We start from the raw sequence: 14,463 nt of genomic DNA, 5'->3' as shown, positions 1-14,463 counted from the left end.
TCAACAGATGCAAAACAATGCGGACCAGCTGTCAAACGTCCTGTGGACTGACGAGGCGCACTTTTTGCTTAATGGAAGTGTAAATGCACACAACTGCCGCATCTAGGCGAGAGAGAGAACTCATAAGCGATTGTGGAGACATGCAGCTAAAGGTGACAGCGTGGTGCGAGATCACTGTGTCATTCATTATAGGACCCGTTTTCTTTGAGGAAGTCCACAGCGGTACATTTCAAGCTGTTTATGTCATAGGCGAGTGTTATGCAGCACTTTTAAGAGACATAATCATTCCCTCCTTGCAAGAGAGACAAGTGCTCCATAGTGTAACATTTATTCAGGATGGAGCACCTCCACACATCACGGGTCCTGTCCGGTACCTGCTGCGATCAACATTTGGCGATGACTGTGTCCTCAGTCGCTCTTTCCCGCACGAATGGCCACCAAGGTCTCCAGACCTTACACCTTGTGACTTTTGGTTATGGGGCTACTTGAAGTCACAGGTGTACAAAGATCGGCCAACATCATTGACCATGTTGGAAGAAGCTATTCGCCATCACGTGAGAGGAATTACAGCTGAAAGCCTCTTCGATGCTGTGCAGAGTATCATGCCACGTCTGATGGTCGTCACATTGAACATTTGTAATCCTAGCTGTGTTGCAAACTGTGCTGCGCCACTACAAACTACTGAACAACTGAAGCGCCACCTGTCGGTGGAAAATTAACTATTCTGTTAATAAAATTTTTCGTTATTAAAAAAAATCCATGTCTTTCTGTGCATTTCTGTAAAAACTGCAACATGCTACTCTCTATACTTTTCGAATTATTGAATTTTTACTTTTTCTGTTACTTTTGGATCACCTGGTACTTCTGTGCGTATAACAACAAGCCATTCATAATGGAAATGTGAAAGTCAAATTGGATTAAAATTTAAAGATAAATTGAGAAATAATGTCTTTAAAAGCAGAATCTCTTAATAAAAGTAGAGATTTATACAACTTCATGACTGGCATCTAATAACAATATTAAGTTACTGTTTTGAAACAAATGCATATTATTTTGTTAATATTATATGCTAGCTAAACTATATTCACATCATCCTCATGGAAAAACTTCTGAACCTAATAAATGAGAGAAAGAAAGAGAAAACTTATTAGAAATAAATGCAATAAGTGCTTAGAGATGTTTTTCATTTTATGATTATTGAAATATGTCAATTCAAAAATCTGTCAGTGGAAATTCTGCAATCCTTACAATCTTGATTAGAAATGCACTTAATAAACAATTGGGTCAATTATATGGCTGTTTAGATTCTTCTTCTTCTGCTGCAGCTTCTCCCACTTAAGTGGGGTCACTGTTTGTAATGAGTCTCCTCCACACCTTCCTGTCTTGGGCTGTCACCACATCCAAGTTCTTCATCTTCAAGTCCTCTTCTACCAGCTCCCTCCATCTCTTCTTTCGGTCACCCACGCTTCCTCCTTCCTTGCACATCCATCTGCATGACCCTTCTTCCCACATATTCGTCCTCCCTCCTCATCACATGACCAAACCATCTCAACCTTGCCTCCTGTATTTTCGCTCCTAAGTTCGTAACTTTCACTGTTCCCCTGACATAGTCATTTCTCACACGATCCTTTCTGGTCACACCGCACATCCACCTAAGCATTCTCATCTCTGCTACTTCCATCCTGCTGATGTTATTTTTCCTCAGGGCCACAGTTTCTATAGCATATGTCATAGCTGGCCTCACTACTGTCCTAAATTTTGCCTTTCAGATTGATCGGCACCCTCTTATCGCATAACACTCCAGCCATCTCCCTCTAGTTCCTCCAACCCGCTTGTATCCTGCATCTCACTTCCTTCTCAGCTCCTCCATCTTCTTCCACTGTTGAACCTAAGTATCTAAAGTCTCTCACCTTCCTGATGACATTTCCTTCCAGCTCCAGATCTGTCTCCTGGCCACCGCCGCCCACTGTGCAACACATATACTCTGTCTTACTTCTGCTCAGTCTCATGCCTCTCTCTTCCAGTACTTTTCTCCATCTTTCCAGTTTAGTTCCCGCTTCTTCTCTTGAATCTACACACAGCAAGATGTCATCTGCATACACATTGTCCAAGGCGCATCTTCTCTCACCTCCTCTGTTACCACCTCCATCACAATATTAAACAGAAACAGACTTAATGCTGACCCTTGATGCAAGCCAACTGTTACTTGAAAACTTTCTGTCTGTCCCAAACAGGTCTGAACACTTGTCTTCACATTTCTGTACATTTCCGGCACCAACATGACATATTTCTCTGGCACCTTCTTCTTCCTCAGACACCTCCAGACTTCTTGCCTTGGCACTCTATCGTATGCTTTCTCCAGATCAATAAATGCCAGATGTAGCTCCCTTTGTTTCTCTCGATATTTTTCCATCATCTGCCTAACCCAAAGATAGCATCTCTTGTTGATCTACCAGGCATGAAGCCAAATTGTTCCTTTGCTATCTCCACCTCCTTCCTCAATCTACCATCAAGAACCCTTTCTAGGATCTTCATTGTGTGGGACATCAACTTTATTCCTCTGTAATTTTTACAGTCTTGTGCATCCCCTTTACCCTTGTAGATGGGAACAAGAGTACTCTCCCTCCATTCCTCGGGTATATTTTCCTGTTCGCAAACTTTCATGAACAGGTCCCACAGCAGGTCAATTCCCTCTTCCCCCAGTGCCTTCCATGCCTCCACTGGAATTCTGTCGGGGCCCACCGATTTTCCATTCCTCATCCTCTTCATGGCCTCCATCACTTCCATTCTACTGATGTTCTGTACCATCCTCTCAGAAGGCTGCCCATCTCCTCTGTAAGTCCTTGCATTTTCCTCATTCAAAAGTCCCTCAAAGTATATTTCCCATCTGTTTCTTATGTCCACATCCCTCCATAATACTCTTCCTTCAGCATCTTTGATCTGCCTCACATGTCCTTCCTTTGTTTCTAATTGATCATACAGATCTTGATATGCCATGATCTTCACCTGTGCCACAACTCTCTTGGCTTCTTGCTTTCTCTCTTTGTACACCTCTCTGTCCTCTTCCACTCTTGACTCATCCCACTTCTGCTTTGCCTTTCTCTTAGCTGTCACTGCCACTTGTACATCATTATTCCACCACCAACCCTCCTTCTGCTCTCTAATCTTTCCAGATGTTTCACCAAGCACCTAGATTGTACAGCTCAGGATTACTTTTGAAATTATGTTTCCACCAATCTTGTACACTTTCCAGTCCATCCGAAATTCTCTCTAACACCCTCTCCCTAAAACGATTCCTCACACTCACCTCTTTTAAGCAAAACCACTTAATTGTCTTCATCCCATGCCATCCAGAAGTTCTTATCTTCGATCTTATTTTAAAGTCTGCACACAGCAGTCGGTGTTGTTGTGCTACTTGATCTGTTGGAATTACTTTACAATTTGTCACAACCTTAAGATGTTTTCTTCTAGTCAAAATGTAGTCAATTTTGATTACATGGTTTATGTAATCAAAATGTAAGATGAGTTTAGATTACATAGCTTAATATAGATTATTAAGCTATGTAATTAAAACACCTTCCTATTATTTTAAGATTTTGACACTCCCATTTTTTTATAGAAAATTTTATTCTTCGGCATTATACTTTTGTATACCAAAATTGTGTATTTCCATTATGCTGAACAATGTGAACATAATAGAAAATTTATTTTTATTTTAGATTATTTCAAGGATATAACTTTAGAATGCTTTCACTGTTAGTCAGTAATTATCGAAATCTTCTAAAAATGTATTGTAGATTCTTTTAGATCCTCTTTTTGCCTACATTTAAAAAAAAAAATAATAGACTCACAAATTTAATAAAATAGGCACATATGTCTGCGTTTTATGATTGTTTCAGTCTGGAATATTTTCTGTATTCTTCTTTTCTGTTTTGCTTCTACATGCCACTTAATTACAAATTATTACAACTTTTCTGCTGCAATGAAACAATTTTTATTTAATAATTTATTTATTAATAATAAATTGTGGATGTTACTTTTTTGGTGCTGTTTTATGTTGATAACTATATCATTTTATAATTTCCTGTATAGAAATAAATTTCTCAAATTAGTATTCCATATAGAAATACAAAGAAAACATAAATTAAAGATGTCAAGAAATTATATTCTTGGTTGAATCCTTTATCCAAGTGTAAGCGAACAAAGTTTGTGCATGAAGTCACTTCATGCCTAGGCTACTTGTATATAGAGGCTGACTTCACATCAGTTGCCTTACTATCCCATGATGCTATGCATTATGGGAAGAGCCACTACCCAGACCAGTTTTGACCTTTATTGTTTGCTTACACTTGGATAAAGGATGAAACCCAAAATATAATTTCTTGGCATCTTTAATTTATAATGTAACCAAATGAAAAAAAAAACAAAAAAACTTTAAACAAAAAAGAAAAACTTACTTTATTCATATATATGTTTTCTTTCCAAATTCTCATAAGTTTGTTTTTCTAGTTAGAGAAAGTTTGTATGACCATTAAATTTGAGTTGGAAGATATTGAAATGAGACCTGAACAGGATCCACTGTTATTTGAAATGATACATGCTGTAAGTGAGGAAATGCAATTCTGTCTTTTTTTTTTATATTTAAATTTTGTCATTAATCGTTTTTATTCATTATACTAATAATTGTCAGTTATTATTTTTAAGTATTAAATCATGATATTTATTTTTAAATTAATTCATGCTGCATTTCAGCAATTAGGAAATTCAGTTTTGTTGTTTCTTTTAAATAAACATTTTTTATTGGCTTTTCTGTCAAGTGCAAAGACCATGCAGTAATGGCCTCTAAAATTCCCTGAGAATTTTCTCGTGAATTTATATTTCAAGTCTATATACACACACACACACAAGCACTATAAGGTATAAATACAGTATTGTCATCCTGATTGCTTATTTCCATATATAGAATTTTTGGAAGATGTTTTCTGATCAGAAAAATTGTGATCCAATGGAAATATCCCCAAGAATATTCTGTTATTCATTTTCAAGCAGATGGTCTCTTGATGACAGGAAAAAAAGTTTCTTTTCTGTATTATTTTGATAAAAAAACATGGTTTCCATTAATTAAAATCATGGTTGAACAAGAATGTCTGTAAAGATGTTTGACCTCATTTTAAATTTTAGGATATGTTCAAAAATATAAAAGTTTTTTTTCTTTTGAAATGCCTCTCCCATTTAAAAAAAAAAAAAAAACTTGACCTCGAGAAAGTACCTCCAAAAGTATTGAGCCCACTCATTTACAAACTTATGTCCCCTGATATCAGAAAAAAAATTCTCTGTATACTAGTCCTGGTTGCAGAGAAATTTTTTGTCTGATATCAGGGGACATAAGCTTGTAAATGAGTAGGCTGAATACTTTTGGAGGTACTTTCTCGAGGTCATGTTTTTTTTTTTTTTTTTGTAAATGAGAGAGGGGCATTTCAAAAGAAAAAAAAACTTTTATATTTTTTATATAGAGAGCCCAGTTCATGTATAGAAATGGGGACTTAGGAAAGAATTGTGATTGTCAGACCTGTCATTTCAGAGTAGAGTATATTGCTAGAAATTTCAATTTTTGCTGCAGTGGTTTGGTTTAGCTATAAGTTAATAATAACCTGTTGAAAGTTAAATTGTTACCAGCAGCTGGCCAGAATAGATTTCAAAACTATGAAGGATTATGTATATCAAAAAAATAAAAGTAACTGTTATATTAAAGCATTTTTCACATAGCAGTTTTTGTTTCTACAAGCCACTTAATTACAAATTATTACATTTACAACTTTTATACTGCTGCAATGAAACAATTTTTATTTAATAATTTATTTATTATTAATAAATTATTTATAATTATAATTTATTAGTAATAAATTATTAATAAATACAAGTAGTCCTCGACTTACGACGGAGTTCTGTTCAAATGTCTCCGTCATAAGTTGAGGACTTCTTTAATTATTGATTTGTTTGGTTTCTGTTATAATATTTTCATAAATTAGGTTTCTGTTTAACTTAAAACAGTTAAAAATGTATAAAGTTACATAAACATTTATAAATTATTTATTATCACATATAAATACAAAATTAAGAAAGAAAAATTTAAGAAAAAATGCATAAACACATATCAAAAATGGTGCAATTACTTTAATTTGAAATTCCTTTAAATATTAGTTAACATAAGCATAAAACTTATTAACGGTGTCTTTAATTAAACAGGTGAGTAACTGTCACTCATTTGGACAATATGGTTATTTCTCTCGATTGGGAGTTACTTTTTTAATGAGAAAATTGGTTAATGTTGTCTGTTGGGTTTTTTCTTCATATATTTCGCGATAACATCTGACTGCTTCTCGAATTTGCTTTTCGACTTTGGCGAAGCAATCAGTGTCTTGATCCATATTTTGAGTAGCTGAAGTTCTTGATTTAGTTTAGAAAATACTTCAGTTAATCCTTTTGCAGTAAATTTTTTTAATGATTTCTCTTCATCTTCTTCGTTATTCCTTTCTTTTTGGAAAATCAAATTTTCATCAGTCAGTTCACCTTCTTTGTGATCTGCCAATTCTTCTATATCAGTAATATTGATTTCTGTATCCAGTTTTCTTGCAATTTCAACGATTTCTTCACCATTTTGTTCTAACACGCTATGCTCGTACTCTTCGAGTGTCTCCTGCAGTAGTAACTTCTTCCGAATTCCTCATGTACATTGTTCTGATAGTTCCTTCCATGAAGTTTCAATATTCTGGATACATTGGTTAATATCATAATTTTTCCAAAAATCACGTAATGTTATAGCATCATTGTCCATTGCTGTTATTGCTTGAGAAAATGTAGTTTTCAGAATAATATGTCTTGAATGTAGCAATCGAACCTTGATCCATAGATTGAATCACAGCTGTTGTATTGGGTGGTAGATACATCACATTTATATTTTTATTCAAATCGCTGATGTGAAGAGGATGTCCTGGAGCACTGTCAAGCAGCAATAGAATTTTAAAAGGAATGTTTTTTTTCAAGGCAGTAGAAACGTACTTCTGGAATAAAACAATTGTCATCCAAGCCTTAGGATTACTCCTGTAGTAAACTGGCAACTTATTCTTGTCAATGGTTTTCAAAGCTCTGTGGTTTAGTGAACAGTAAACAAGAAATGGTTTTAATTTAAAACCAGCAACATTTCCTCCAAGAAGAAGCCTAATCCTAGCTTTAAATGCCTTAAAACCAGGCCCCAATGTAGCTTCTCTGTGAATGTAAGTTCATTCTGGCACATTCTTTTCCAGAACAGTCCGGTTTCATCTATGTTAAAAATCTGCTCTAGCAAATAACCTTCATCTTTTATCATCTCTTTCAGATTTTTCTTAAAAATTTCGACCGTTTCAAAATCGGAACTAGCAGCTTCTCCCATTATTCGTATGTTATGTAAGTTAAATCGGCTTTTGAATTGATAAAACCAACCTTTACTAGCTTTAAATGTATGCTTGCCGTATTTATCTTGTTGTTTCCTTAAATTGTCAAATAGGCTGCGTGTTTTTGTTTGAATCATAAACAAACTGAGAGGAATATTCTTGTTGATTTAATCATCTATCCATATCATTAAAAGCTTCTCCATTTCATGAATTGGCCTTTCTCTTTTTTTCATTAAAATTGTACATTTCATATTAACTGCCTGCCCCTTTAGCTGCCTCCATTATTCTTGATTTATCTTTTATAATTGTTGAAACAGTTGAATGCGATAGTTTTTCGTCTCATGCTATTTCACCGATTTTCTTTCCTTTGTCATATGCTTTAATGACCTTCATTTTAAGATCTAAACTTAAAGCTTTCCTCGCCTTCTTTTTTATGTTGGAATTTTCATCAGTAGTATTACTTCTCTTACTGGACATGATAGGGTTATGACGAGATACAAAAATTGCAACGAGAGAAATTAACACTTCAGCTGCTGATTAGCAAGTAACATGCCAAAGGCTGTGATAAGTTAGAAGTGGGTGAATCATAGCAGTGGCTATTGTGTATTGGTGATAGGCTTTGCTTGTCAACTAATGGCGACGCTGTGATGCATATACAAAAGCAATGTGATATATGTATGTATATGCTGGTGGCAAAGTTAAATTAGAGAAATTTTAATAATTTTTGGCCGTCGTAAGTGTGAATGGTCGTAAGTCGAGTCATCAAAAATCGAGAAATAACTGTAAATTAATAAATTATTTAATAAATAATTTTTATTTAGACCTCACAAATTACATATATACTAATTGAATCAAGTTTTGTTAAAGGAGATATGCTAAGAAAAGGAATTATCTGAGTATTGATTAGAAACTATGAAAAAATAAAAATTATTGAATAGGTGAAGGAAAGAAAGTTCAAGCTCTTTGAATGAAAATCTTGGTAATTCATTCCTAATCCGCTCCTGCCAAAATTTTATTGCAATCTACTATCTGTTTGTTATATCCACGGATTATGAATGAACTACCAAGCTCTCACCTATTTAATGTTTTTTTCTAATCATTAATTAGATATATCTTTTGTTGGTATTTACTCAATTGGCAACGTGTTTATAATGGGATTCATCCAGTTTTGTTGATGGATACTTCATCTGGTTACCCTGCCCTAGAAATAACTAACTTATAAAACTTAAGTGAGTTTTAATATCTATATCAATACCTGAAGCACAAAATGAAGCAAGTTTATTTTATTGTAAAGTCAGTTATTTGTTTTGATTCTTGTAATTATTAGACATCAATCACTGTTTTTGATAATCTCAAGTCTAATATTGCAGGACTTGTCTTGTATGGATATTAGTTGATAAAGATCAGAACAACCAGACTGTGGATTAATTCCACTTATAAGAGTTGATATGAAGTAATGGCTCCTATTTTTTCAATTTGACCATGGAAGAAAACTTGATGCATCACTGAGTGGATAGCAGTCTCTAATTCTACCACAGAGTGGTACTGTGATTGGTCACATGAACACAGCACACAAGTAGTTCAGAGTGGTGGTTGTTATATGAAGCAGAGAATGATGATTGTATTCCTTACTGTGGAAGATATGAGTCTGATGGCAATTTCTAACCTGGCTGTGAAAATGTATATGGAGATAATACTGTTTATGTAAGCACAGTTAGATGCTGAGATTTCCTGTGCACAAATTAGTATTGTCCTGGCAAAGGAGGATGTTTTTGGATAGGAGCAATAAACTGTTCATGAAGAGCTCTAACGTGGGAGTAAAGATTTAACAGAATTGGCATGCAGCAACTCACCTAGCAGTTGCAAAAGTGCACAGAGAATGATGGAGACTAGAAAAATGACAATGCTTGTGAAAGATAGAGGATTCCATGTAAAAGCTATTGTTGAATACATTCATTTGGGGATGGCAGAAAGGAGGCATTACATTTGTATTGCCTCTCATATATGCTCAGAAAAAACATATATAGAAAAAAGTTACCCAAAAAATTCCTTAAGATAGCAATTTAAAGTAAATTTATTTTACAGAGTTGCCATCTTTCGTGTGAGTAATCCGTGTAAATAATTTTTATTTTTTAAGCCTTTCAACTAAGTTTTAAGAATCTGGATGTTCAAATGATTCATTAAAGATTTTTGAAGGTAGTGATTTGTTCTTAGAATATTTCTAGCTAAAACATGATGCAGACTCAAATATCTTTTGTGCTTCTGTTATATTTAGGTTACAAGTTTACTTACTTTTATTAGTGTTTTATTATTATTATAGTGGTGTCCAACAGCATGTATATGAAAAAATTTTCATGACTACGGCCAAATGTGGACAGAAATGTACTTCCAGCATACTAATAAATTATATTACACAAAATATATGTTATAAATTTCATACAAATTAAATTGCAATATGTTTTAAGCAAAAGTTACAAATTTCCTAAGGACATAATTAAGGAATTAATGAACAGTGCTTACAGAAAACTATGCGGAGAGACATTTCAGTATGGAATATGTCCATCCCGAACTGTGGTGGTTTCTTCATCAAATTCCTGATATGTACACTTATGGGACATACAGGATAATATGATAGTACTACATAAGTTTACATTATTACTAGCTTCTTATTGAATTGTCTTTCTAATTAGTCTGTTATCCATTATAATTCCAATTTAGACAGATCATCTTATATTTCAGTCTTGTAAATGCACTTCTAACTGCATTTATCAACCTAATTAATTTCTGAATATTCTTCATATCCTGCATCAAGCACCTGTTTTATCTTTTTTTTTCCCATTCTGTTTAAGGGTCCATACCATAGGTTTGCTCTGCTCGCACATTCCTGAATGCTAATAGTGTCAAGTTCCCTCCTAGTATTCTTGTTTTTAATATGATTCGGCCACTGTTGCCATCTGTTCACTCCCATAATCTTCTTCAGAACTCTCATTTTTATGGATTTCTAACCCAGCTCTTTCAGATCCATTAGTTAAATTATTTACTATATTGTGTATAGCTGGTTTAGTGTTTTGACTAATTTTTTTATTCCATATAAATGTACCGTATTTACTTGAATATAACTCGCACCCCTGATTTTACTTTATAAAAGAAGAAATTAAATAGTTTTGCATATAACTCGCGCACACAAAAGTTTAAACACGTTAACATCGGGGTGATAGTAACTCACTCTCCGCAGTAAACAACACCCCCTTTCCAACAGCCATTATACTGCAGATGCAAGAAAAACAAGTAGTTTTTATTGTATCACTGAATAAGGTACAGAGATATTTGCATTCTGTTTAATATATTTGTCAACAAATAGTACAATTAGAGGCAACTGGAATAAAAACGGCACTAACTAATGAATCACATGTTCCAATCCCAGAAACTATGCTGTATAGACTCAAGCAAAACTGTATATTGTACTGCCAAACACAGTATCTAACTAAAAACTATTGTCCAAACATTTGTCCAAATTTTCAATTTCATGAAATAAGTTTTTGTTTGATTGCATTTGAAATAAAATTCTGCTGGTGAATTGAAACTAACACGCCGTATAATGTGTTTGTGTGAAACCACCTGACGCAGAAGCGGCATGGAAAAAAGCAGCACTAAAATTCACCTGGAGGATTGAAAGTTTATGTTAGTTGAGTTTGCGTGGCATGGAAGTGGTACACAAACCGTAATGAGAAGTCCCGTCGGAATGATAAATGGGCAAAACACCACCCCGATTGAATGTCTTAAAACTAAGAAATATATTGTGAATGTCATTATGGCAGTTTCAGATGTTTTGGAATTTGGTTGAAGAGAATCAGCATTTCAACTCAACAATTGTCATCTTGCCTTTGTCCTTGAGTTGCATGATCTTTTGTTAATACAGCACCAATCATATGCACTGCTTCATAGCTGCTCTGTCTCTAATGGCCTACCATTGCTGTCCATTTCATGCTCTGCTTTCACTTTTCATTAGAAAACCACTCTCAAGGCCGGAAGTAGCAATAGCAAATAGGAGAATCTTGGTAAGTCATGCCCTTCAATTTTTTTCCTGAAAACTTTAGTTTCCAAAAATCCTCGCATATATCTTGCACCGTGATTTTTTAACTTCAATTTTGGGAAAAAAAGGTGCGAGTTATATTCAAGTAAATACAGTATTCATTTGACTTCTCACCTTATTTGCTTTGCTTATTCTGTTGTCTAGTTCCATATTTAATTTGATATTTTCACTAAAAATTATGCTTAAATATCTGAAATGTTTTACTCATTCATAGGTTCTCCATTTGGGATGCAACTGGTATTTACCATGCCTGTTTTCAAAGTGTTGATATTGTTATTGCTGATTTTCATGCTAACTCTGTCAGTGAAGTGTCAATGATGCTCTTTGGTTTGAAAGACCAGGGTTCCAGTCCTGTCTCAGGTTTGAAGAACAACCTTTATCAGAGCTTTTCATTTGAAGATGAGTTAGCTGGTCTCATATAGAGGTGACAGATTTCTTCATCCTACAAAGCAGACAAACCAGGCAAGATGAATGGGCACACACATATGACAGCTAATACACTATGCAGGTAGGATTAACTGTTCTATCAGGTCATTAATTAGGTTACAAGAAACCAAGTTGCTTGGCCATGACTGGCTACTGAGTCTAATGCACTAGGGAAGAAGACAGGATTTGTGACAGCAGTTATTCAGTTTAGTTAGGAATCTTGTGTGCTGAATTTATTTAAGAGTGCAGCATGATCTGCATAAAGAGCTTAGATTAACAGCTCCTCCAGTTTTGATATCAGGTTTAATGCCCACTTCATTACATAATCCATGTACAAGATAAATAAATGTGGAGATAGTGTTGCATTCTTTTCTTACACCTGATTTATTTTACATCAAACCATCTTCTTGTACCTCCTTCAATTCTAACTGTTGAATTATAACATATATGGACTGTGTGTGTGTGTCAGTTTGTTCATTTTCCTCTGTAATTTTTTTTTTTTCCAGGCAGCATATCGAGATAATACATTAGGATTACCTAAGTTATGTCCAAAAGAAAATCTGTCAGTTATTGATCATAATGTTCTCTTTACGTATTTAAACCAGTACTATGTTCCAAGCAGAATGGTAATTGCAGGAGTAAGCACTGATCATGATGCATTGGTAGAATATGCACAGAAGTAAGTAATTTAAGTATGAATAAAAAAACTTAAGAAAATTATTTTCTTGGTATCATTGTTCATTTAATTGAGATATAACTATTTTATATGTCATCATCACAATACAAACTTTCACAGGAGCAAAAAAATAACTTAATACTCGTGATTGCATTTGGTTATGAATGTTGGTCTGTAATTTTTATAGGATTTACTTTTCCTGTAATTAATGTGCACCCTTGTGTTATACCTGATTTTACATCAAATTCTCTGCCTGTACCTCCTTCAGTTCTGTACAATTAAGTATTCAGAAGTTGCTCAGATTTAATTTATGTGAACTTTTCAACTTGTTGGTTCTCTTATATATCACATCATCCTAAAAGTAATGTCATTTTTTGACATTAAGTTTTGAAAGGATATAAAAGATAAATCACTTGCTAATTTAATCAAGTATGTATTCTCTATTTGAATTAATGATGCTCTTCAACGTTGTGAAAGCTTTCATAATGCCATTTCTATAGAATTCAGGTGGTTTGGAGCAAAGAAATCGCATAGGCTCAATTTCAGTGCCTCTAATGTATCGTATTGATTTTTCATTAATGAAATGTTGCAATCTTTCCCCAGCCAAGTTCCTCAATCTTGGTACAGGTGATTCTTGTACTATGAGGGTGTGTGTGTTACCATGGTAAAAAAACAGCCTTTCGAGTGACCAGAGAACACCCTCTTTGCTTTCAGTTTTTTCATTCAATCGATCAAGTTGTTCACAGTATACGTCAGCTGTGATTGTTGATTTTGTGACAAGAGTTCAAAGTGTATAATATGAGCCATATCCCACCAAATGCTTAAAAAATCTTCTGAGGGTGAAGGCCTTGTTTTGGCTGAGGTTTAGCCGGTTCCCCTGAATGAAACCACTACCTTCAGCACCTAACATTTTTGTATAGTATCCAGTTTTCATCACTGGTGACTACAGACTCAATAACGGAGGTTGAACCTCCCAAGTGAAGAGCAGTGCAGTGCAGATGTTGACATGCTGTCTTCGATTGGTATTCATCATTTCTTGAGGAACCCACTTGCCAAGCTTAGATCCTATTCCAAGTTCTTGCATATGGCGATGGATGGTCGATGACGGTGAATTAAGATCTTTTGCTAAATCTTCAATAGTTGTATTGGCATTTCTGGCAATAGCAACTTCCAGCATATCATTATTGAGAGAGACAGGGTAACAGAGCAAGGGGAGTCTTTCAAGCTAAGGTCCCCTTGTCAAAATTTATGGAACTTTTGCACATTCAAAACATACACTTCTTGCAGTTAGCAGCTTTATGCCCCTAATCCATTATAAGTCTTTGGCTTTATTTAAATTGAATAAGTGTAACAAATTTGCTATGAAAATAAGCAGGAACATGAAAAATCATCACTCGCATTTTCTGTTGAGAAATCTATAGGACAGGTAAAGCATTTTAGCTGCTTTGACATGATTCTTAATGAAAATAGCAATTTAAAGCAGATAACGGATAATAGAATAAGCAAAGCTGGTACGTGGAAATCTTGGAACAAACTTGCATATGGAATGATTAGAGAGAAATTAGATAAAACATTAAATATACTGTACGAACAGTACATAAGATAATCTTCAAGTTTTAACTCACGAATCGGATTTGGATTAGAAATAACAGTGATCAAGCCTAGATATGGAAGTTCTGAAAAAAATTAAGGAAATGAACAGATGACATCTTAGGCAGAATCATAATTAAAACTTAAGATATTAGAAAGGATCTTGACATTATTAGTATTCAAGAATGTCAGCAAGCCTAATCCGAAATAGTTTGGTCAATGGAATGGAATTGTGAGAAGTTACCTTT

General features: G+C 34.5%; 1 protein-coding gene across 1 annotated transcript in view; it reads left to right on the top strand.

Moving 5' to 3' along the window:
• LOC150092279 (mitochondrial-processing peptidase subunit alpha) overlaps positions 1-14,463 on the top strand; it is a 98,760-nt gene that overhangs the window by 44,558 nt on the left and 39,739 nt on the right. Inside the window, exons 6-7 of the mRNA XM_090414945.1 lie at positions 4,510-4,602; positions 12,456-12,628. Coding sequence (XP_090271071.1) covers positions 4,510-4,602; positions 12,456-12,628 — 266 coding nt within the window. The remainder of the gene's footprint in view (positions 1-4,509; positions 4,603-12,455; positions 12,629-14,463) is intronic.

This window comes from Typopeltis vanoorti, chromosome 26, assembly GCF_054136105.1.
Source record: "Typopeltis vanoorti isolate ZY-2024b chromosome 26, IOZ_Tvanoo_1.0, whole genome shotgun sequence".
Lineage (NCBI taxonomy): Eukaryota > Metazoa > Arthropoda > Arachnida > Uropygi > Thelyphonidae > Typopeltis > Typopeltis vanoorti.
Note: the sequence above shows the minus strand (reverse complement) of the source record. Positions and strands in the feature narration are given on the sequence as shown.